The sequence below is a fragment of the Neopelma chrysocephalum genome, unplaced genomic scaffold (genome assembly GCF_003984885.1).
Source record: "Neopelma chrysocephalum unplaced genomic scaffold, ASM398488v2 Primary Assembly neopelma1_22b, whole genome shotgun sequence".
Classification (NCBI taxonomy): Eukaryota; Metazoa; Chordata; class Aves; order Passeriformes; family Pipridae; genus Neopelma; species Neopelma chrysocephalum.
Genome location: NW_020897690.1, coordinates 11,120,959 through 11,147,420, shown reverse-complemented (window position 1 = coordinate 11,147,420; position 26,462 = coordinate 11,120,959). Strand labels below are relative to the sequence as shown.

Sequence of the window (26,462 nt, the reverse complement as noted above, 5' to 3'; positions counted from 1 at the left end):
TAAAAGAAAAAAAAAAAGAAAAAATACCTTCTACTAATATAGTTTGAGATTTGCCTTTGCTGGATATTTTGTAGATTAAATGTTTAATGAATATTGCTACCTGTACCTTCAGTTTCTTTTTGGCATCAATTTAGACAAAAATTATCAAAACCAGAGTATGTTTTCTCAATAAAAACATGCCTCTCACCTAAACAGTCATTTTCTGCTAGACAAGGTAATGTTTTGTTTCCCTTGTTTAAGGCCGAGGAGCATTTCAAGAGACCGCAAAAGCATAGTGTCTGATGGACAAGGCCATAGATGCTCAAAGCCTGAATAGTTACCATGCAGTTAAAGGAGACACTGTTCCTCAGCATGATATGACTTAATTGCTACAGGCCTGGTGAAGTAATGCAGCAGTCAGCCGGCAGCCCTGGGCACATTCTGCTTTCTGCTGCCAGTCCACCGAGTTCATCAATTTCAGCAAATCACAGTTTGACCTGACTGTGAAATGCTGATCTGCACTGTGCTGAGACCAACCTGGATAATGGTACCAATATTCTAAGGGCTGCTAACCAGTTACTGAGTCCTGTGGAAAATGGTGTTTAATTAATGTATGTTAGTGTTTGACTTGATGGACTCATTACAAAAAGCAAAGCATGAAATGTGCAATTACATTTATCTGTAATAAGTTCCCATTATTTTTTTCCACTTGCTATCGGCTTGCATTATTTGCTCTCATTGCATTATTACCTACAGCAAAGCAGGCAGAACATTAATACCCTTCACAGTCAATATCGTACACCCTCTTCACTTGCTGTACTCCTCAGCAGGGACTATAGCAACTCCACAAAAGCTATTTAGGTGGCTAAGATTATTCAGTGTCAGTATGCATACTATTCTGTGTACACGAGCCCCTACTTGCAGCTTTCCGTTTACAGCTTGCTGGTATTGAGGTAGATGTGAGCTCAAAAGAAAGCAAGGATTTCACATTTATTAAGAACTCACATCCAAGCCTCTGAAATTATCTTTCACAGCCACAGAAAAAAAATAAAATTACATGCCATCAAATTTCTTCATTTGCCAACTCCCGTGCTAAGTGAGACTGCAGTAAAGAGATCAGTCAGCACCCACTTTCATCCATTTGGCCTACCTGTAAGGCACTGCTTTATTCAGTGCATCGCTGGGGCGTGATTAAATATCAACTGCAGTTAGTGATGTTATTTCCAGAGACATCTTTAACAGGTTGTGTGAGACCAATTGAAGTCTTACTTGTGGGCATGAATCAGAGGTACCTCAGCTTCATGTGAATAACATACGGCAGCCTGCCGTCTTGCCGTCTTTGGATGAAATATAAATCACAAGTGATTCATATTTATGCAAGTCTTCAAACAACTGTAACTTGCTCAGACTGAAACCAGCTCTCACACCTCTCTAGCAAAGATATGACCATCTTTTAGTCTCTTTCTTTTTTCCCTTTCTCTCTGATGCAACTGATCAAATGAAAGAATAGTTGAAAGAGAACATATTCCCCATTCTTCTATTACTGGAAAATGCTTGCGTTGATTTTGCTGAAAATTTCACAGAAACATAAACTTTTGTGTAGGCAAAAGGCAATTAGAATTCCCTCTAGAGATGAAAGCACGATGGTAAAAAGCAATGGTTAAGGAGTCATAATAATAATTGTTTATAACAGCTGTCATTAGCTAAATATTCTAGCAGCATACACCTGCTCCTTTTTCCTTCCCATTCTTCCCATAAAACAGACCCAGATTTTCAACATGCCAAGATGTTTGAAACTGTCTTTTCTAGTTAGTTCTATTTCTTGGTATGTGACCTGAAATAATGAGTTTCGTATAAAATCTAGGACAAAACAGTGACTCTAAATATTCTCTCCAAAATATATCAAATTAAATTGTGTAGGGCTATATAGAAAGCCTTTTAAATTATTTTATGGGTTTCCAGAAACACTAGAAGACAAACTAAGTTCAAAACAGCAGAAATCCAAAAAGTAACCCTTTTCTTCACCCTTTTCCCTTAAATATCATTTCATTACATAGAAATAATTCACTATGAGCCTCTGGCAGCTAGAGCCTTGGGGTGAACTTGCAACCATAGCAATAATTAAGCACCCACATGAGAACTGCTACACACAATGAACACAGAATGACAGCAAAAATCAGTTATCCTCACTGTTGAGGCCCTACAGAAGTACTTCCCAGACATCATTCCTTCCCAATGACAAGACCATGTTACTACCTTGCTTGGTGAATGCAACAGCACTTCTCTCTGCTCCTTTTTCTGGTGAAGAGTTGAGGCTGATACTGCAAACCAGTAGTAAATTTATTCTCAAATAGAAGTTCTCCACACTAGGTTCCCCACAGACATTTTCAGCTCTTGATTTACTTATACCATCCAGCAAAAAGTCCATTGACAGAAACTGGTAATGAAGATCAATTTCAGGGATATAAGAATAAGGAAAACATAAAGTTTGCCTTCAGCATAAATTTTATCTTTCAGGGATAAAACCTTGTAAACCAAATGACCACATTATCAAGAGGAACTGTGCATAAATTTGAAGAATGTGAAATGAAGAGTGGGAGGACTGTCAGTCAAAACCACGCTTTTGTAAGATGAGAGATCTGAGAAGATTCTCCTGGCCCTCAGTCAGTGGCAGTCCTTTGCTATAATACAGAACTACACTCATCAACCAAGCTAATTCCATATGAAAAACAGGTAGGTTGTTAGTCTATATTGCTCAAACCAGAACAGTGACTCAGGATTGCATCTTCCTAGTAAGAAACTACATCTTAAACCCTAGACTATACTTTTCCATGATCAATGTATTCTCATATCTCCCATGTCAGTGTTGTTTTGCTTTAATATCTATCTTCATCCACTCGGCTTCAACAGGTATTTCTCTGCTTGACAACCCCGTAATACCTCTCCACCTGCACTGGCTAAAAATGTCATCTTCTTTATTCTTAATGAATGATAATTCCAACAACTCATTTCAGTTCCAGATGTAAGCCCTTCCTCTGGGAGCAACAGGGGATTGGAGAGAATGGGGTGGGGGAGAAGAACCCACATTCCAGAAGATGATCTCAGAATTTTGGAAAGCTAGAGTAAGTTTCCCTAACTTTACTGGAAAAATACCTCCTTAGACAACCACATCCATATTTCTTGGCTTACATTCCTAACTGTTATTCCTGACATGATTTACACTCCTAACTGATTGCAGTGCAGTCAGAAAAAAACATCATTATTAAACCAGGGAGAGATTTAATGCTTGAAATGTCCACATACAGTTCTTGACCAAGACCTCCTGTATCACCTTTTCACCAGTGAGAAATCACCAACATAAACTAAAATCACAAACAGGAGACAGCAAAAATAGCACATAAAAATGTTAGGCATAGGAGTTTCAGTATTGCTACTGAGTAACTACTTCATATTTAATACAAAGAATTTAATTTTAATAAGACAGAGAAATACTGAGATTTTATTACAGAGATAGTAAGTATGCATGAAAAACTATGTATAAGCTTTTCTTCTGCATATGCATTGGGTTAATCTAGACATTTTTCCATCATAAAAATCTTTTGGCACCAATTCCCCACAAACCAAGACAGTTTAACTTTTACTTTATAGTAGTTTGATCCAAGTTTCACCTCAGGTGAGACTATTTAACCATAAGCAGACCAATCTAAATGGTAAGATTATACTCAACTGCTTTACCTGTACTGAAGTTCATTAGGTATACAGATGTCAATAACATAATTCATTAAATGAATTATTTCTTATTTAGGCACTTTTTAATATAAGAATTATTTTTCAAATTTTTCCAGGATGACTGTAATTTCCTGATACCTCCACAAAATAATAATACTTCACTACAAAAAGCATCCCCTAATTGGAAAGCAAAATTTTTCCCACTCAAAAAAAAAATAAAATCTAACAAACAGGTTTCTATCAATAATTTAATAGTTATGCAATTATACATTGGTATAAATGTTCTGTAATTACCCTAATATACTTGTCCTAAATTAGTTTCTACAAGTTATTTTCCATTTACTAGGGGTCTTCCTGAGCATGGATTAAAATTCTTCAACAACCATTTTCAGGAATGTATTAGGAATGAAAAAGTACATTTATCAAAAAATACTGTTACAGGAAACCACAGTTTTTAAGTCTGAAACAGTATGACAACTGCAGAGACTTGTTAACTATTTCTGACAAAAATGCAAGCTTCCTAATGAGTAGGTCTGAATGCCACAGTATGTGAGAGAAATCCTATCCAACACAGGCCTGCTTTAAATAGGAGCAACAGCATGCAGCTTCCAGATACTCTATTTTTCTTAATTTCACTGATGTCCAGCTTGTTAAAGCTTTCTAAAAGAAAACCAAAAATCTCTTGAGCTGTTGACACAAACACATCATTTAGAACATGTGACACAGCTTTTGGAAGCGTAGTCGTTACTTTGAATTTGACTTTGGACAGCAACAATCCACTGCTGGACACTGCCATAAAGCTGTTCAGGAGGAATTTGTGGCTCTTTCCAAAGACATTACCTTACACTGGGTACAGATATTACAGTTTCAAAGGACAGGGTCTCTGAACTCGAAGGGTTGCAACCTGACAAAAAAAATCTTTTCTAAAGTCCAGAGAATCTAAAGGAAACAATGAGAAGTCTGACTGCATTTCTGCTGTACTACAATGAGTAACCAAAGCAGAACTTTGCCTTCAGGTCACAGAGACCTCAACTCTGCAAAGAGAAGCAAGCTCTATTCAAACATGAGAATACAAGAGAACACACATCAAGGTATCCAGAGCCTTTGAAGTAATTATAAGGCTCTGCTGAACTCTGAGTTAAATAATTAACAAACACACTATAACCAGCACTTTCTAAATACATGGCACTGATCACCTTTCTGGTTCCGGGCCAAGTTAAAAAGCTGGGTTATGATCTGTACAGTAGCTTAAATGACCTTTGAAACAAGTGAAGCTTTCTTTTCTTTAATAAAATATGCTGGACTGCTCATATTGCTATATCCTCATCTGGCATCTACAGACATCTTCAGTCTCTGGGGTATGCAAGAAGCCTGTAGAAGTCCAGGTATCATTTTTATAAGTGCAACATTTGTAATAATTAATTGACAAAAGGAGTAGGAGGGCTATAATAACAGGCAACAGCAACAGAATCTCAAAATTACATAAATCAGCTTACTAGTTACATCAAATGAAGAACTGCTCCAGAGGTGTATTCAAGGCATCTAGGTGATTAAGTGTTTCCTCCAAGCACCTATTATTCACCTTTATTTACAAATATGCACAAATATGCCTGTGTATGCAGCACTTAGATGGGTATATGAATATAGGTACATAAGTATCCCCTTAAGAGGTTAATTAGTGTTTTCATGTTGCTTCTCGTAGCAGAACATAAGGCAAAGCAGATGTGAATCTGAAGACTCTCTTCCCTTACAGCTCTTTTCCACTTTCTCTTCTCTAACGCTTCCCTTATTGTATATTTTGATATTTTCGGCAGTGATAACCTAGAAGTCATCACATCTGCTTTCAATCTCAATCAAAATTAACATCTACAGAACAGCATCAACACTCAAGAAAAACAATACCAACATGTGGTAACAATACTTTAACAATAGTTATCGGTGGATGTCTTTGAAGAGAGTCAGGCACAATTCTAACTTGAATAAATTTGCATTCACTAGAGAATTCCAGTACTGCGGACTGAGTTCTAATTCTGTTCATATCAATGCAAGTCCACTCAGTCAACTACTTCTCCTTTGCAGCTTTACTTTGTTAATCAGGATGCTCTATGTTTAAATAAAAGTAGTATTTGGGGCCTGTGAAGTTAGTCTGATTTATGTTAGTACTAAGAGATATAAATATCTGATCATCATAAACCCAATAACAGTTTGACACTACTGACACAAACATACAGAATTTCATATTTGGTAGCAATCTTCCAGTGGATACTTTTGGTTACAAAAATGAGTTTCACAGCTGTTCCTTTTTTTTTTAATGGACCCAGCAATAAAGCAATTACAACATTATCCCAATTTTATAAGTACACACCTGAAGAATATTTTGCTGTGCTTCACTAAATCATAGCATAATTTCTCTCAATTAAAGGGCTTCTTTCCATACTAACGACTTGAGAAATTAAAAAGAATTATAATTTCACCATAAATTATTCAAAGTACTAAGTACAAATGGCCTCACTAACACTAGACTAGCTTTGAGAATGAATAAAATATTATGCACAGGAAAACAAATATTGCAGTTTCCCTAATCTCTGAATTCTGAGCTTAAAATAACAACTCTGCCACAACACCAGCTATTGCCCTTTGCCTCAAGGCAGCTGAAAAAACATTACGTATTTAAAAATCAAGGTCTTTCCCCACAAACTGTATAATATTTGAATAAATTACAAGACCAGACGGAACATTCATACAACATATCTTACTCAATTTCTGACACAAGATACTTGAAAATAGTATTTAGATAAAACCACACATAGCATACTCTGCCTCCAGAACTGACTACAGGACTGGATCTTGAGTATGGGTAGCAAGGTCCTATGTGGAGCCTCCATAACTAGCACAGCCATACTGAAGTGCTGGAGTTGCTGGAGTTCCCTAGCCAGGCCAAAGCCTGTTCCCTCTTCACAGACTACTTCTACCAATGCTGAACAAACCAGAAGGCTGAACACACCTGTTCCTCACCTGGGCAAAAGATGTCAGGTGACACATGGAGAGTGATACAACCTAAGAAATTCAGGAATTGATTCGGTAAGATGAAGTGAGGGTGGAGAGGAATTTTAAGTGAGGTGAGCATTATTTATGACAATGAATTATCAAATTAATAATGAACAATATTATCGTAATTGGAAAAGTAATAGTAATTTGCTAATATTTCAAAGCTAATTTATGCACTGTTAATTTTCAAATACTTCCTTAGACTTGCTATAACTAGAAGTAACATCTCAGAATAGCATTGATATATATATATATTTCTGTAATGAGCTCTTATTATATCCCAAAAATTCTACATTTTGATGAATTTGTGCTTGTGGACATAATATTACCCTATTCCCTCAAAGCAAGTATGTTTAAGGCAACAATAGCACATTTGCATTTTAAAGCTACTTATTTGTCAGTAAGATGAAATTAATTTGTAATTCCTGTTTATTTTTTAGCAAAACTGCATGAACATTTTTCACCAAAAGAATACTCTGGAGATATAAAAATGAAAACCCTAAACACATCAATTCTAAAATAGTTAGAAAACATTCGCAGTGGAGACATTTCCAGAAAGGCCAAGGTATGGGGCAGGGCTCTGGAAAATGTAAGAGAAAGGATTATAACTCTAAGCAAAGCAACAAGAAAATCAAACCAGTTAAATAAAAATTTAAATTTTAAAATTAGTATCTTACAGTGCTGTCGTTTGTGTCCTTAGTTACAGTTACCTCAAGAAAGACAGGATTTTCAAAGAATTGTAAGATCACAACTATTGTAAATCTGGTTCAGCTAGCTGCCTCAACCTGCCCACCACATTTCAAATTAGAGTACCCAAATTTCAAACAACTAAAGGGAAAAAAATCTGAGTCAAAATATTCTGACACAATGATAACTCAAGGAATACATCTAACTCAGTGCATACAACAATTGGTTCTATATGTTTCAATCCAGATCCCTTTACTTCTAAGAACTCCTTTCCAAATTTGTGCCATAAATACCAGAATGGAAATGATCCCTATTATGTCATGTAATCACTACCATAATGCAATTAATGGCTCCCCAGTAGTAAAGCTAGAATGAACTCAGGCAATTAGCTGCACAGAACACAATGCAGGTTTCATGTGAGATAACTGCTTTGAGGAAGTTTGTTTCCAGATGGAAAGCGTGTATTCCTCAATATTTTGTACAGACACCAGGTATCTCATATTTTGCCTCCACAGAAAGTCAGGGTACAGAGACACAGTGAACCGTGTAAGATCAGTTATTGCATGCTGTACTCAGACTATTTTCTTTCCTACAGAGCAAATTATGGGCTTCTGTTCTCCCACTTTTGCTCACAGACGGACAACAAGAAAGGCATTAAGGGCAAATTTTTCCCTATGCCTACCCCATGCTCATTTTGCCCCTGTCCCCCTTTCAACTTGAAACACTTTTCTTCCTTCTGCTATGAAAGACGACGGTTGGGCACTTTGTGTTTGCATCACAGGGAGAGTAAAAGTCCTGGATTTATATAGGGAGAGCCATTTATTTATATTTATTTATGTTTAGATTTGTATATATACCCATTGTAATAACTGCTCAGTGGAAAAATAATAAGAAACAATCAGTTTTGACAGGAATAGATTCTTCCTTGTATAACCTTTTTTCTCTAGTGTTTCATTTGTCTCATATATTCCTGTCTACAAGCTGGGAATCCCAACCAACATATATTCAGAGACTATATATATTAGACTCGACCGCAGTTTTCTTCTGTGTCATTCCACATGGAATACAGAGTGCAGTGAAGTAGATTCAATGCATGCAACACTCGCTATAACTCATTTAAATTATGAGCCTAAACAGTAAAATTTCTCCCCTAGATTCAGCTATTTCTGTTCTACAGTTAAGCGGAAATTCAATTTACAGCAAAAAAAAAAAAAAGGAGATGCGTAGAAAGACTACAAGTCATGTAGCCGTGTAGCTACATTATAAAACAAACAAATAAACAAACCCAAACAAATCAATTCCACAATGCCACTCCCCCAGTCTCTTGTCCTAAAGGAAAAAACCAAGAGGCTCCCTTCCATGCCCCACCCCTCATACCTGGAAGATTTTTTTATAACTATATTATAAATATCAATTTTACTCATTTGAGAGTTCTGATGCTGTTTAAACAGAACCCATGTAAAACAATCCAGATACTTTTTAAAGACAAAATACATTTTCTAAACATAAAGTTTAAGAGGCATTTGAAGAAGTGGGAGTTAGCTGAAGGCAGGATTTCCCCCAAACTTCCCAATACCCACTCATTATAAATCATTTTACATGTAAGATTGAAGAGAGTTCATTGTAAATTAACTGCTATTGGATTAGTTAATACCTAATCACATTTCTACCACTAGAACGGAAGAAAACAGATGCAGAAGTCACTGGTATTAGAGGCTGGATGTACCCACAAGGTATCTAGTATTAAGATTTGAAGATCTGATCGAACACTTTTAGAAACATAACAGCTGTCATGAGATTATTTGGTACTGTTTCCCCCTCTTCAGTGGCACTGAAGTTTATCCAGGAAGCGCTGCAGTGTAATCCTTGTGACACTTTACAAGTACACCTATCCTTCTCTGTACTTGCAGAAATGGAAGAAAAACTGATTAAAGTTCTGATGGTAACAGCTATTTAATCTCTCAGGAGCTGTCACGCTCAGTGATGCAAAGCTTTGAGAATTGACTGAGTGCCTCCAAACAAGCATTACACACTGTGAACTCGGCAACAGTCCACCCATCCAAAGGAAAAGAGTTTTTCATAATGTTTTTTAAATGGGTAGCTTCAGCTAAGAAGCTGGATTTGCCTTCATTATTTCTAATCAGGATATAACTATTTCAGTGAAAGCAGGTGTTTTTAAATTTGACATATGGAGGGAAAAAAGTGGAAGATTTCTTCCAACTCTTGAAAAATATCAGATGGAAAGGTAACTCACTAAAATAAAATATTGATGTAACTCACTAGAACCTATACTTTTTCATCATTCACAAAGTACTCAACCTTATACTATAGGCTTCTAAGGACAACCAAAAGGGTGAGTTATTAGAGGGAGAAATAGATGGCGTCAACCCCTAGAGAGCATTTCACTGGAGTAGCCCCCACCCTTTGGGAAAGTTGATATTGAAAAACAGGGGATGGAGGGAGCATTTGTTTTTGTACAGCCTACATCGCAAGGAGGGTTCCTATAGTTCCACAGGAAGGCACTTTCTTCTGTGCCCCTATCTCTCCCAGTGGGTCAGCAGAAGCTGGGGCCATGGCAGTGCTCACTAGAAGGCAGTCCCGGTTCCACAGCCATGTGGTGCAATGATGCTTTCTGCACTCTTTACCAAGCCTGAACGTAACGCAGCTCCTGACAATCTCATCGTTACTGCTTGCCTTACTCTCAAAAGTCTAGTTTCTTTTCAAACAGTAGTTTATACCTAAAGATCACTTTAAATTCTATTTTCCAAGCAAAAACACTTAGGCCTCTACAGAAATAAAAGATGGAAGGTTTAAAACTAAATTTGACAATGAGCTATGAAAGTCACTATAGAAAGAGCTTATTGCAACAGGAAAAATTAATATTAAAGAAGCTTATTTTTTGTCCCAGACATCTGCCTCCTTCCCCCTACCTCAGTCATCGCCTCTTCATTCAGCCCAGTGTTTCACAGACAGCAGAAGCTTTAAAGAATGCAACTAAACTGGGAATCGCCACTCATGATCAACCCTCCTTAAGGAAAATATTCAACAGTAACAAATCCTAAACTGTTAGTATCCAGAAGATAAAAAGGGTGCTTCCCAAGGAATAGATTTCCTTTATGCTGGAGTTACAATTGCATTGTTTTATTCATAGGAGAACCACTTCAATGCATGGTAATCCCTTCAATGCTGTAGAGCCATTAGCTAGTTTGTGAGTACATCAATAGCTGCTATACTAATTAATGAAAAGCTAAATTTCCACCTAAACCCAAAATCAGAGCCTGTATTCTGGGTTTAGTCTGCAGAAGCAAAACATATCATTAATTTTCTGATCATTAGAGAAGTTAATCTGTTACTCTGGAACTGACTCTGAAGGACAAAGAGCAGATAAAACTGCTAGTGCCATAAATTTTTAGTTAAATCTCACTTTAGAGAGTTTCACCTGAGCATGAATTTAGAACAGTTTCACTGAAATCCACAATTAATTTACAAAAAAATTAACAGATTTATAACTGTAGATTCAACAAGACCTACATTAAAGAGAACTTGCAGGGAAGGGAGGGAGGTAGGAAGGAAGGCAGGGAGGGAGGGAGGCAGGCAGGCAGAAAGGCAGGCAGGCAGGGAGGGAGGGAGGGAGGAAGACTGATCCTCACAAAGACTCCAGCTTTGCAATTTAAGATGGCTTTTGGGGACATTTAATGTACACAGAAAGTGATTTTCCCACTACAACTGTCATGGTTTTCTCCCTTCCTACTGTATTTCTGCTCTTGGTGAGTTTGGAGAGATAGTAAGACAATTCACTGATATTAACTAGACAGCTACCAATCTATAAAATAGAGGGCCTAATTTCATCACCCCAAAAAAATCTGACAGGGACATACACCTCAGTCAAACAGAAATAGTTGTAAACAAATTAATGGAAAGGAGTTTGTAGGTCCCAGTCACAGGGACTGCACGTCCCAGGAAAAAGTGAGCTGCAGTGCAGTTCAGAGGTGTCATGCTCTTATTTCCTTTATCTATCTTAAAACTACAACCTTTGCAGCCATTCCTTAAAAGTTATTTATAGATTTTAATGTCTCTTCTATGTAATTTCACATTACCCAAAATATATCCTACATGGTTTTATGTACTGCGAGTCTTCCAAGTCACTTCTAATGATTTTAAATGGCATATTTTTTATGCACTTATACTAGTATTAGATTATCTCCTTTTTAGAAGGGCAAACAGTCATCCTGCATTTGTTATATTAGGCTGTGTTGGCAGCATTGTACCTGTCACTAAGCATCTATGCTAAGGTGGTAATTGCTACACTTAATGACGACCTTCCACGATATCATAGAATCGTAGAATCCTTACAGTTGGAAAAGACCTCCTAGATCATTGAGTCCAACCTTTGACCGATCATGGCTAGGCTTCGCAAACGAAGATTTTGGAAAGGTTCTATCCACATTTGTTACAAGCACGCTGGTAGCTAATAAGGCCAATACGAGATAGACATATCTGATTGCAAAAAGCACAGCAGAAAGACTCCTTAGGTGGTATATTCTGCAAGACACGATTCTTTCTGCGTTGTCTTTTCTCCTCAAGAGTGATCCTGCGTGCGTTCTCAAAGGAAGCAGCAGCATTATAGATGGTGTGTTTCCAGGCCTCCCGATTGGAGGCCAGAGTAGACCAGTTATGGTGATCAATATGGCCAAGGCTGAGATGTTGTTTCAGGGAGTCCTTGTATCTTCTCTTCGGGCCTCCTCTCTTGAGGCAGCTGGTGGCAAGTTCACCATAAAGCAGGATCTTAGGGAGGCGGTGGTCCTTCATCCTTGAGACGTGTCCTGCCCAACGCAGCTGTGTTCTCAGCAACATGGCCTCAATACTTGTGACTGCTGCTTGTTCTAGAACAGATATATTAGTCACATAATCTGACCAGTGGATGTTTAGGATTGTATGGAGACAGCGTTGATGGAAGCGTTCTAAGAGTCGCAGGTAGCAAAATCCTGGCAAGAATACTTTTGAACAGTGACCGATCACCACCTTGTCAAATAAACCACAGCACTGAGTGCCACATCCAGTTGTTTCTTGAACACTTCCAGGGAGAGTGACTCCACCACCTCCCTGGACAGCCCATTCCAATGCTTGACAAAAATATGTTACTTCTGAGGCATTTACAGTCTTATGAGAATTTATTCATCAATCCAATACTTCATTTGTTTGTGAACACAAACTCTATGACCAACAACGGAATGCAATAATATACATATAGTTTTGTCCGAACACCAGTTCAGTCAGTTTCCCAGCTAAGCTGGGAATACTACTGGGTTTATGTGTGGAGGGAGAAGAAAGTAGCATGTCTGCAGATGGCAAAGGCTTCTTTTTCATGCAATCTTTAATTCTGGGCCATTCAGTCCACCAGGTAGGGAGTTCTTGCTAGTTAACCACTTTCACTTATCTGGTTTTATCCAGTCTCACAAGAAGAAGATGTGCATTATCAAAGAAAATTTCCCATCACAACTGAGATTGGACAGGGTATTAAGAAAAGTTGCCACTCTGCTCACTGGGCTTACACACTCCTAAATTGATTAAATCTATAATGAATATTTTGCTAGTGTGTGATGAATCAAAAATGATGACATTTATAAAAAGTTGCATACTGCCAGAGCAGCCAAGTAACATTTTGTTTTTAGTCAATTGTAACTGTTTACCATTAAAAGAAATTATAGGTACGTATACAAATAAATAAAAATGCAACTCCAAGTCACATATTTAATAAGTTACACTTCTTAATAAGTTACTTGGAAAATGAATGTCAGAGCAGACAAACAGTGTATTTTACTCAACAGCAATACAAAGTCCTTTTTTTTAAAGAAAGGCAACACACGTTGGAACCCATTACTGATACCATCAGTTCCAAATTACTGAATTATGACAACTTAATGTGCTGTGTGGCATGAACATAAAAATGTGGAAAATCCTGGTCTTCAATTTCTTCCTCTGGAAGATATTACCGGACAAACTTTCTGATGACTGTGTAATTTCACCTGACCTGTTCATAAGTTTGCAAAGGGGTATAAACAGTGATATTTGGTGTTTAATTGTGCATTAATGAAATTGATTCACACAACATTAATTTAATTAATGAATATTTCTTCAAATAAGCTTCCTGTCATCTTTCCAAATTTTAATTTAGAATATTATTCTGCATATTTCTAGAAGAAGTAAGCTTACTTGTGTAATCATTTTTCCTCGGCTAATGATGTCACCAAAATATCACATCCTTGTGATCACATCTCTCTCTTTTAGGAAGACCGTAAGTGACAAAAACCCTGTCCAGTCATGTTCTTAGCTTTCTTTTAAAAGCATTTTAGATCCTGGTGCTCCAGGGACTAATCTGAATGAACACAGAAACCATATCTGTTTTTCACTTCTCTTGTTAAAGCCATAGTCCCCTGGCTGTTACAAGAAACAATGAGTGAGTCAGGACAATGATGAAAGTAAGAAGGGGGAAATAAAATAGTGGGGAGAGAAAGATCTCTCCCCAAGTTCTGCCTTCCAATTTAATATGTCTATCTCACGTAATGGAAAAAGAGTGACTTAACAGTTTCCTGCATGACAGTCTCACAACAGCTGCCTACGTGAGGTCATATCCCCATCACAGGCATCTCGCAGACAATCGCTTCTCTATAGAAGGACAGAAGGTGAAGGGGCAAAGAGCACCATGGTACAGGATCTATCTGGGCTGCCACAAATATTGCCAGGAGCGTAACAACTTGTCTCATTAGCAATGAAACTAATTAAGTCTGACTTAGTGAGTCAGGCTTTGTGGCCTGCCTTTATGCCTTCCTGCCCTACTGTACCCCTACTTCTCCATTACTCTTGACATCCCTGTCCCATTTTTCCTAATGCCTCCACAAAACACATCCCCTCCGACCAAGTGCAACAGGAATCAATCAGTGTTTCTCAATACGCAGACATGGTAACACCAACAGCATTATTAAATTAGGAAGAGAAAAAATTATATCAACCCTAAGCTGGCATATTCCTAACAAGAATTTCTTTTTAGTTCCCTTTTTAAATTCAAGGAAGCAAAAAAATTTTAAAAACCCACCTTACTAGTACTTTAGTGTCACATTAAGGAAAACATCTGCATTGATGGCTTGGGCCAAGACAACCTACTATAAAAAGCCTGAGACATTTGGGAGCTCATTCCACTTCCTAAATTTCATCTCAGAGTAAAGCATGCTACTAGCCTCTTGCTGTGCAAACATATTGTGCTGTCTACCCATTTATCACCCTCTCACATCAGTGCTTTTTACTTTGCAGCACTCTGCAGTATGGTCGTCTTGAATTCAATGACAGTCTTTTCACATCCAAGCGATGCCTCTGCAGCATCTCTGATACCAAGTATGCAAAGCATCAAGTTGATCAACAAAAATTCACCTCCCACCTCTCCATTTCTTTGTCCTTACACTGATTTCTGACAAGTAGCTCAGATACAGGAATTGCTACCATAACATATGATGGAAATTTCAAGAGCGTCCCATGCCAGGTTCTGATTTTTCAGAGAAAATTCCAGTGTAAGTGCAGGAACACTAGAAGCAGATCACTTCTGTCAGGAAACTTACATATAGTCTTTTATCAATAATCTTACATTTCAAATTTTAAAAAATTAAATGAGACATACATCGCACAGAAATAGGTTGGGAAGAAATCAATACACATCTCATGTAGCAACATCATAACAACAGAGGAGGACAAACAGCAGAATTTAAGAGGACGCAAAGGCAACAGAAGGAAGGAAGTGCCACTGATGAGGGATTTTGTAGGAACAAGATTTTGGTGCATTTCCAATTTTTGAGTAAGAGATAAGAAGCATCTTGTGCTTTTCTAAGTAGAACATCTGCCTGTTTCAATACTTTCAAATACTAACATACATCTTGTACAGACATTAATTTTAAAGATAATGTATCTTTTAATTAAAAGTGCAATTTTTTTTAAAATGGGTGGCTGATACCCTGCAGCATCTGTGAAGTTCCATAAATTATCTTTCCAAATCTAATTTTTCTTTTTATGTCTATATATTGATTTAAAAAATCTAATGTCCACACCACATATGATTATTTCCTCTTGTAAAGAATCCCGTTCAAATTGATTGAATACTTATTGCTAAAATACCCCTGAATATTCTGAGTTCATGTCAACTGTATCAGGTTTATAGGGTTTGGGACTTTGCTTTTCTGCTCCATATTTCTGTATTCCAGGTAGAGTTTTAAATGCCTTGTACTATGTGACACAGGCAATTACAGAGCCAGTGTAATGGTGCAGTGAACATCTTAATATGGGTATTACAACACCAAATCTCAAGCTAAAAATGAATTATATCTATTACTCTGAATAATACAATTCAAGAAAGGAGAAAACCTGTAACTTTCAGATAATTTTTTTCATCTAACTAAACTTTAAAGTAACTAAAACTGTATTCAATGCTGAAATATTGTGACTATTCTTCATTTAGAGCTAAGTCCATCATTAACAGCAATTGAAAGATCAGTCCTGCATAGAGCAGACTATCTTCTGAACCTTGAAATGCTAAGGAATTCCCTAACAGTATCTGTTACTTCTATCTAGGCAGATGAAAACATCTGAAACTAACACAAAACTACTGTTACTAAATCCACTTTATGCTCCACACGTGCTTCCTCTTTGATATCAAGTTTTTAGACAAGAGCTTATGTAGATAAATGCAAATTTGAAATCAACAGGAAACATTAAGGCTTTACTTGAGCTTTTTTTTTTTTTTTACAAAATAATTATGGTGTAGTTGTGTGGTTACACTTCCCATACAACAGTTTCTTTTTAGGATACCTTCCCCACCCATTAAACACATCTTCCCAGTCGTCTTCTAGCATTTCAAACTGTCTGCCACCATCCTTCTTCAATAAAGATAATTTCTTTTGCCTTCTTTTCCCCTCTAAGTGAAAAAAAAAAAAAAAGGTGTTCCACAAAATTAAATCACGCTGTGACAGAGAGGCTACTGAGAACAGGAGCAGGTCACCAGAGATCTCACAGCCACTGAGGAAAGAGCGAACAAGCTTGCAGAATGGTAGGAAGAGGAGCTTTAGACACCAAAATCAAAAGTTTTAGAAGATTTTACCTCTGTTCAGGATGAGCTAGAGATAAGGTAACTCAGTGAGACTTATTCTCCAGCACAATTAGCAGCGCTTATAGCTATACAGAATCTTCCAATGAGGCAACAAAAGCAGTCTTATCCTTCCCCTACACATTGCTTTTGCTGCCATCTTGGTAGGAGAGGTAAGCACTGGATTAACATTAACATACACTAATCTCTGCATGTGGGTGAAATAATTTGTCCTTTCCAGGAGATGCTGTCTCTCCTGGGACTGTAGCTGCCTGGCTTAACTCTGGCCAGCAATGGGTGGGTGGGCATCATGGATTCACAATAAGCATCGTATCTGACCATAAAATGGCACATGCCTGGTTCAGCATAGACTTTAGACAAAAATGAATCAAAATAAACTTATCCCTCATTATCAAACTGGTTTTTAAACAGCATGGATCAGACTTGTATATCGCTAACTTGGTCAGAGAAAACTATCGCTCAAAGAACCTAACTCTAAAAGGTTTTGCTTTAAATACAGTCACTTAGTCTTCAAGAAAAAGAAAAATTAGATTAAAAAGATTCTTCCACTGATAAAAACTACTAATAATTATGAAGTCAGCAGAAAGTAACATATACACATGCAGAAGATAGCTACCAGATCAAACAGAATACTCTCAAAAAACCCCAAAATAATAAAAAATAAACTAAACAAACCCCAAAAACCTCCATAGATGTAAAAAAATAATAAAATCTCTAAATATTTTAGGTTACGAAAATTATTCTGATTTTTTTTATTTGTCAAAATAAAGAAAAAACCTCAGACATGAGGCTGGTAGAATATCTGGTTTGACAAGGCAAGCAAACTGGCAAAGCAGTAGAGAATCTAAGGTCCCGCCTACATTTGCAATCATGAGATGAGCACAACTCTTCAGGCTCACAGTACACTCATCTTCACAAGTTTCATAAAATGTGAGCATCAGCTACCTATCAACAAAATTACTCTGAGCTGACACACCAGAATGTATTTCCTATTTTTGAACTTCAGGCAAAACACCAGACTATCCCAAACGTGACAAAACAGGCTTTTCTGTTCTCAGAGGACAGAGTTGACTTTTGCTAACCAAGCCCCTGAGGGCTAACTGCAGCACAAAGAGAAGATATGCTTTTACCATTCTCCTACTAACAGGAAAATAATTACTAGCAATATGAGTAAAAGGACTTATTTTTGTGTAAGGTCAGATCCAGTACCCAGCTATTCCTTAACTGAACAAAATAAGCTCTCGTACAGCTGACTGGTTCACAGGACATCATTGGAATTCCAAAGAAATAAAGGCTAGTTCTGTTACTCAAAGCCTACTTTGCTTTTTCTTTTTGTTTAACAGGCAAGTTGTGTTATTACTGTTAGTTGTATGTAATCACACATATCACAAATATTCATGCTATTAAGGTAAGATATGATTTGTCAAGACTGTTGTTGAAGTACAGAACAACAACTGATTTGACTTCAAGTGTGACAGTCCATCTCACCTCAGTTAAAGACTGTCTTCAAATAGTCAGCAGTCCTTAAAGAATACATACTCTCAAATACATGTTGATTTTTATTTGGGGGATGGATATCCACTGCTTATTCCTCTTGGAAATCTCCCACTGAACCACCACAGCTACATCAGAGAACACTGGCACACAACTGAAAGTGGAAAGGTATCTTGGGATTAAATGCTGCATCGAAATCACACGTCAGCTTTTTCTTTTTTAAAACCACAATACAAACTGAAGCTGATATTTTCTTTGCTATGATAAACATCACAGAAGTATATTCATCCCCATTACTTAACAACAGAACCTATAAACTCCTGCTGATTTCCTTATCCATTTTGAAAGCACAGTTTAAAATCCTACACTGCAGATAAGGGTATGCTGCTCACAAGATTAAAGTCAAGGTCACATATTGCACATACGCTGCTGCCTGTGAAACAGGGATCCGTTTCACAGACTCCACATATATTTTTAGAAGGGGCTGCTCTAGCCATCAGCTAACAGCTCTTGAATTACAAAAGTGAAGATAAACTTTGGCTTAAAAGGGAAAATTTAAGGCTTCTGTGCCAAAGAGACAGATCCCTGCTGATTTAAGGAAGTAAAGTAGTTCCTTTTATCTCTTCACAAAACCTGAAGGGGAAATCCCCAACACACACAGAGTATGAGCCTTACTTTCCTTCCGATGGAGCCGTAAGTGAAACTCGCCAAGACTTTGTTAGGACCACGGGTAGACCACCTTTGAAAAATCTTGGTGTCACAGTACGCCTGGTAGCCGGTGTTCCCTATACACATCTGTTGTGCCGCCTTCTCAACAGGCATTTGTGCAACTATTCATACTACAGCTAAAACAGAAGCACAAGCACTATGCAAGCGAAGGTTTGTAACACTGAAAAAATTTATGCCTTCCCCAGAGAACATAATTTGCACAAGATGTCCTGAGAGGATGCCACAAAACATCAGCAATCAGGAAGAAGTGAATAGATTGATATGCAATAATTATTATCACATGGTGCTCATAAGATTACACTTCCAAAATTGAACATTAGGCTTAATTCATGGATATCTAGACAGGGACTCAAAAAATTCTGTTCACATGAAATGTGAGCAGCAAAATCTGGACTTTTATCCAGCTTTAATGATGGCAAGATCTCTAAGGCGTGCCCCAAATAAACAGAGCACAGGATGAGAGAGTTGGGGCTGTTCAGCCTGAAGAAAAGAAGGCTCCTAGGAGACCTTAGAGCTCCTTCCAGTACCTAAAGGGGACCTACAAGAAGGTTAAGAGAGGGGCTTTTCACAAAGACATGTAATGATAAGACAAGGGGGAATGGTTTCAAACTGAAAGAGGACAGGGTTGGATTAGATATTAGGAAGAAATTCTGTACTATAAGGGTAGTGAGACAGTGGAAAAGGTTGCCCAGAGAGGCTGTGGATGCCCCATACCTGGAGGTGTTCAAAGCCAGGCTGGATGGGTCTCTGAGTAACCTGGTCTAGTGAAAGGTGTCCCTGCCCACGACAGGAGGGTTGGAACTAGGTGATCTTTAAGGTCCCTTCCAACCTAAACCATTTTCTGATTCTATGACTACTGTTAACTCCCTAAAATAGAACTCATTCTCTTTTGCCTAATTGAACAAGTTAAGATAGCGTTTTACTAGAAGGGATAAAATTGCAGCAACTTTGTGCAGTAGGGAGACACTCAGCAGAGATAAACCCCATGAACAGTTACAAGTTCCTTAGTGAATCACTGTTTGTACAATCAGGACTTATCCACAGAGCTGATCCAAGGCCACTAGAGATATAAAACTTCTACCTCATTCCACAATCTGCACATTCTGGCAGGCCACTGAAAATGGTTGAGCAGCTAAATTCTCATTTTTGGTAAATCATTTGGAGAAGGTTCCTTTACTTACTATTGCTACTGCCAACCTGTACAATAGCCATCTTTCCTTTGCCTTAATTCCATAAGGAAACAAAATCTAGAGCTTTAAAAAAAATTTTATAACATCAATATTAATGTGCCAAGACCTTCAGCAAGTGGGGATATATCTACATGGGTAAATAAAAGGAGTCCAAGGTATAAATACAAGCAACATGGTTGTCATACACACTGCTCCACTGTCAGCCAGTTCCTGGAGTCCATCCTGGACTTTCAGTCAGCTCTGAGACAAAAAGACATGTAAGGCAGGGGACATGTGGCCTAGGAATCTGTCCCTGGACACCTTTCATTTGGCACTGCTGGTATTTTTTGAAGGCACAAGTTTTTGACTAGAGGAGATATGCCACTGTTTTTAAGACAAAGGATACCACATGCAGGTACAGCAACCAGCTAAAGGATGTTGAGTTTCCTCACAGAGGTGACAAGCTTTCAAGATGAATGGATGATGGGTTTCTGAATTAGATACTGCTAAAATTTGAAAGGGGAAAAAAAAGGGCTGAAGGAATTTGCAACGTAGGTCATCTTACCATAGACAATTATGTGATTTCAATTAGCTAATAGTGTTGCAGATTCTATTTTACACCTATTTATATTTTTCTGCAAATACTCTAAATTATCTATCATCTACATCTTATTGTAGTAGGTTGCATAACCAAAGTGTAACTCAGTAGCCTACAGAAGCCAAAATATTTTCAAGTGGAAGAAAACTCCTAATGCTCTGTATTTGCAGTAACCTCTCTTTGGGAACCAGACTGATTCACCAGACATCATTCGTTAGCAGATACGTTTCATTTCAAAACTGGGGAGCCTCTGAGAAACGAGTCTGATACTTGGGAGTTTTGAAAAGTCATCAGCTTAAATGCCTAAATAATGTTTGAGTTACAAAACACTCACTCTTCAGAATCTAAGTCTGAATTTAGAACAAGCAATTTCTTGTATTCAAACTTTCAGTGGCACAACTAATCTGTCTAAAACCAGACTGTGAAATCAACTACTGAATCTTAAGGCTCTTCAAACTGTTGCTAATTTTTATGCACATCCCTCTAGAAGCAAAGCGTAACTCCATTCTTTACTAAACACCCGGGTGTGAGAAAGCCCACTCCTGTATTTGATAACCAAAATTCAAAGAAATTAAGAAAAGAGAAGTAATATGAAACTCTTAATAGAAAGAGTGATCTAAATAGCAGTTTCAGGACATCCAAACTGATGTTATTTACTCCACTCCCCACTTTGTTTTTTCCCCCAAGTATTTTGAAATGCTATTATCACGGGCATTGATACCTCTTTAAGTAAAATAAATTGTTGTTTTATAACCATCACGATTAGATTTGAAGTAACATGTGCAAGGATGTTGAATGTTGGGGGATGGGAAAATCCATACAAATCTGCAAAAGTAGTTCATAAAGGCCTGTCTAACCACAAACTTTGGCTAGCCAAGGGCTGCTTTACCATTTTTATTTCTCCCTCCCGTCCTTCCCCCGCCCTGAATCTCTCTCTTTGCATTTTGCTGCTGTATCAAAATACTAGACCCACGGCAACTCTGGGGCATTAGGGGAAAGGGAGCGAGTGAGAGGGAGGAGAGCGCCCTCCCATCGCCTCCCTATAGCTGAGAGAACTGCGGCAAGCTGAGCGCGTCCCTTCCTCCCACCATCCCCGCCACCGCTTCCTCGCACCAGCGATTTCACGGCCAGGGACGAGTCGAGACGGGAATGGCCCGGGCGTCCCCCGCCTCCGGCCCGCCCCCCACAGTCCTGCCCGCCCCGTCCAGGCCCTCGGGGCCGCCCGCCGTACCTCGGAGCCGGGGGAACTCTCGCTCCCGTAGCCCGCTCAGCCCGTCTCCGTGCCCGTACCCGTACTCGCACCCGGCGGGCCGGGCGGCCCGGAAGGCGCGGAAGGAGAGGCGCTCTCCCTGTGGCACCCCGGCCATGCCGCGGGCACAGAAAGTCTGGAAAAGGACAGCAGCCCGAAAGTCCGGCAAGAACAGCAGCCGGGCAGCGGAGCCTCCCCGCAGGCGGGCACTGCGGGCGGGCACTGCGAGCTGTGCCGGCCCGGCCCGGCCCGGCGGTGCCTCGCTCCTCCCGCCGCCCGCCCCGCCTGCCCGACCTGCGCTGCTGCCGGGGGCGGCCCCGGGCACGGCGCTGGCGCTGGGGCTGGGGCTGGGACCGGTCCGGCCGCTGCTGAGCCGGTGACTAGGCCAGCACAGGGAGGCGTTTCCTTTAAGGAGAAGTTTCCTGAAGCACAAGGACATGGGTTTGGGCATCACAGTAACAGGTGTGCCTCTACTCACATCCCCTCCTGTGGAGGTACGCTGTTTAAAATACCTCGTGGAAGTCTCTCTTCCGTAAAATTTTCAAATTCGATGCTCAAATTTTCCTCATTACCTCTTCCACTGGTGCTAATAGTGGAGGTCACTTTTCTCACACTTGGCACTTGGTGTACGATACTCCTGCATCACGCTGAACCGGCTCTAGTGGCCACAGATGCTATGTGGTCAATGTATAGTACCACAGACAAAAGCCAAAGGAGTGGTATGTGCTGGTTATCATGTGTAGAGGGAACATTCATGTTCGCTCGTGTAAAAGCTATTCATGTAAAAGCCTTTGTGGGATAAACTATAACCATACGCATTCATAAAAAAAAAATCATAGCCAAAGGAATGTGTTTTTTCGGGTGGGGTTTTGCTTGGTTGGTTGGTTTTAGGGATTTTTGGTTGTTTTTGTTTTTCCCTCTTGTTGTGAGGTTTGTTTGGTTGTTTTGTTTGGGGTTTTTTTGCGGGGGAGGTGTTGTTGGTCTGTTGTTTTCCTATTAATTTTTCCCTGACATACCACTTGCAATTAATTTTTCTACTTACAGCTCTGCAATCTGCAGAGTGTTATGTGACCTCCAGTTTCAGTCCAATACTAAAATACAACTGCACATGGACCTACGTCCAAATCCTGGTAAGGCAGACTCTTTGAACATTGTTTGAAATACTATTAATTGGTCATCAGTGAAAAAGGAAATTACAAAGAGCAAACTTTAACCCAAACTGAACCATAAAGATTTTCACTTACAAAGTGGTACTGAAATGAAACCATATATAAAATTATAAAATAAGCCTGATATGAAACAGCATGCTAATGTGTTCCCTGCTTTAGATACTAGGAATTTTTGCCTAATTTAAACACATAACCCTGGCTTCAAGGCATATATTTCTATAGCACTATAAAAGTTGGTTTGTCCCTGACTGTATTCATGATTGGGGCAGGTATATAGTAATACATGTCATTCCCAGATGTAGTAGTACATTTTTTGGCCAGCCAATTTCACCAAAACTAATTACCAAATGAGTTATGCCTTATGCATTTCCTTCCAGATGAGCAAAACACCTCTGACAAAAATAAACAGTTGCCATCAAGTGGAGGAATGTTTTTAGCTGATCTCCTGAATTTACTTTTTTTAAAACAAGCAAACAAACAAACAAAACCAAGAACCCTGCACCAAATACCCTTTTTATTTTAACAGTTTGTGCATTGCAATTTAGAAGGACCTATGCCCTCACTATGACCTCTTTTTTTTAATTCAGATATATGTAGAAAATACCTGCTGTGGATTTTCCTTCATATTTCTAGCTTCCTGTTATCAATTTACAGAGCAATTTTTTATATTAATCACTATGCATAGTTTCCTCACCATTTTCATGTCTTGTTTATGTCAAATAGTTGTTTTCATTTCCTTATTGAACCAAGACTAGTTTTCCCAACAAAAACTGTCTTGATGACAGAATGCATCTTTCTGCTCTTACAATAAATGCATCCTGAGGACCTAATTTCCATTCACATCTTTTGTATGAAAATGTTTCCTGATAATCAATTTCCATCTCTTTTTTTTCCTCATGATTTTTGAATATTAGCCCTTCGGAAGCAACACATGCATGGAGAAAGTACCAATTGGGAATGTGCTCTGCACATTCTACGTAGCCTGGAGATGATCAATGATCATTGGGCATCTATGAGTTTCCAATAAAGAGCTTAGTTAATCCATCATAAAGGCTGAATAGAATCTTTAAATAACAAGAGTCATGAAGGTCACTCTGTGTCAGTATGGAAGTTTTTGTGTTTGAAAATTAGTATGACTTGTAGAAACTAACTAGGCTTTACTGCTAACTCTATTTCTGAGGTTAAAGCTGGAGATTTCATGGAATTTCCACATGAAATCATAGTTTTCCCCTCTGTACCTCACACATTTGTAGTTACAGAGTAACTTTTTCTCTTCTCTGGTTACTAAGCGAAGCCATGAAATCAGTCCATACAAGCACATTAATTAAATTATGAGCACTGGTAGACAGCTATGCCTGGAGAGTTATGCTTACAAAACTGTGAAGTGATAAAATGCTGTTATGGAAGGCATCAGTGTGCACAGGTACTGGGCACATAATTTGCATGCATTAGCATGCATGCATACACCTGTACAGTTTTGCAGGTTCTTTCCTTAATGGAGGCTCAGTAGCAGAAACAGAATGATTTAACTTGCTCTTTCCAAGTTTTAGCAGAGTGAAATAATACCTCCAGGTAATCTAGTCAGTAGATTTCTTGATTCATAAATGTTAATGTGTAACACTGCTGTTCCTTGGAAGAAGTTAGAAAATAGGGAAAAGTTTGTTTGCTGGTTTTTTTTTCATGTCCTTCACTGCCCTGTGACAATGCTGGTTTTTTTCTGTCTAGCAACTATTCAAAAGCAAGTTTGAAACAAGAAGAAACAGCCTCTGCACAAATGCTTTTTAAACAACTAAAAAAACATATGCTCTCTTAAGAGAGCATAACCTCTATTAAGAGGTTTCACTGTCCTCTTGCAGCTCTGTGGAGGAGCTGGGACTGCAATATTTCTTCTTTAGGTTCTATTTCAGTGCAAATAAGATCACAATACAACTACATGATTGTAGGGTATAGAGAAGATGGTGCTTGGTGGAAAGACAGAAGGCAATGGTCACAAGCTGGAACAAGGGAAATTCTGACTAAATATAGGTTTAAACAAAAATCATTCCCATGAGAGTGGTCAAACACTAGAGCACACTCCTCAGAGAGGCTATGGAATCTCCATCCTTACTGAGATTCAGAATCCACCATGACACAGCCTTGAGCAACCTCCTCCAGCTGAATATGCTTTGAGAAGGACATTGGACAGACCTCCAGGTGTCCCTTCCAATCTCTGTTGTTCTATTATAGAATTACAGAATGGTTTGGGATTGAATGAACCTTAAAGATCATCTAGTTCCAACTCCCCTGCCATGGGCAGGAACACCTTCCACTAGATAAAGTTGCTCAGGGCCCCATCCAACTTGGCCTTCAACAATTTCAGGGCTAGGGCATCCACAACTTCTCTAGGCAACCTATTCCAGTCTCTCACCACCCTCACAATAAAGAATTTCTTCCTAATCTCTAAACCTCCTCCCTATAATAATTAATTCTGATGGTCACTAAAATCATCAAGTAATCAATATTTGACTGTTAGCAACAGCTCTCAGATAGCTTGGCAGACAAGAAAACCTTGTTCCAGGGCAGGAGCATGGATTGTATAACCTTTCTGTGTCGCCTCTCAAGCACATTTTGTGACTGTATTTTTCATACGTCCTACCTGTATGCAAACCAGCTCAACAGCACTGAATATGGGCCACATCTCTACCAGCTGCAAATAGCAGTAAAGGCAATTCTGCTCAAAGAGAAAAAATAATACTCTGACTGTTTGGCTTATTTGACAAAGCAGTGGATTATTTATATCAACAAAATTATTTAAGAAACTGTTTCTTCAGATTGAAAGGAACCCCTGGAGCTCACCAGTTCCAACCCATTCAGTCTGTTTATTTGTGGTTACTCACCATTAAGCCACTGATCTCCAGTAACAGTCATGTCTTTTATAATTATGACACAGCATTTGACAGCTACTATACAAAAACATTTCACATCACATTAAGTCCAGTCATCAACTTTCATCTCTGATCTCTGTCACACCCAGTTTGCTTTATATTGCGTGACTATCCCAAGGCACATCTTACAGTCTCCTGCTTTGACAAAGCTTTTCTGACAGGGCCATGTAAAATACACAGACTAATGACATAGAAAGCCATGAACTTGGCTTTTGTCTCTGCCATTGGTCTACTGTATAAGCAGGAGAGGTTATCCCTTCTTTGAAGTAGCCTTAAGTATAAATTAATGAAAACTATGAAACAGAGCTTATGAATATGATTGGATATTGTTTTAAAGGGTTAAGTAGTTTTGAATAATATAACAGGAACCGTGCAGAATATTAAGAACCAACGTAATGCAGTATATGTGAAAACTGCAAAAAAGGTCTTGGAATGGAGAGGTATTGCTCTCAGGCAGAATTTTTGCCAGCAGAAAGCCATCATCTGCTTTGATCCTTCAATGGCACTGAAAACACTAGTGAAAATGGCTGTTACAGCACAGA

The 26,462-nt window shown here is 38.7% G+C and overlaps 1 protein-coding gene across 1 annotated transcript in view; it reads right to left on the bottom strand.

Moving 5' to 3' along the window:
- MOCOS (molybdenum cofactor sulfurase) overlaps window positions 1–22,040 on the bottom strand; it is a 211,446-nt gene extending 189,406 nt beyond the window's left edge. Inside the window, exon 1 of the mRNA XM_027680089.1 lies at window positions 21,810–22,040. Within this exon, the coding sequence (XP_027535890.1) occupies window positions 21,810–21,945 (136 nt within the window). The 5' untranslated portion in view covers window positions 21,946–22,040. The remainder of the gene's footprint in view (window positions 1–21,809) is intronic.
- Between the last annotated feature and the right edge of the window lie 4,422 nt (window positions 22,041–26,462).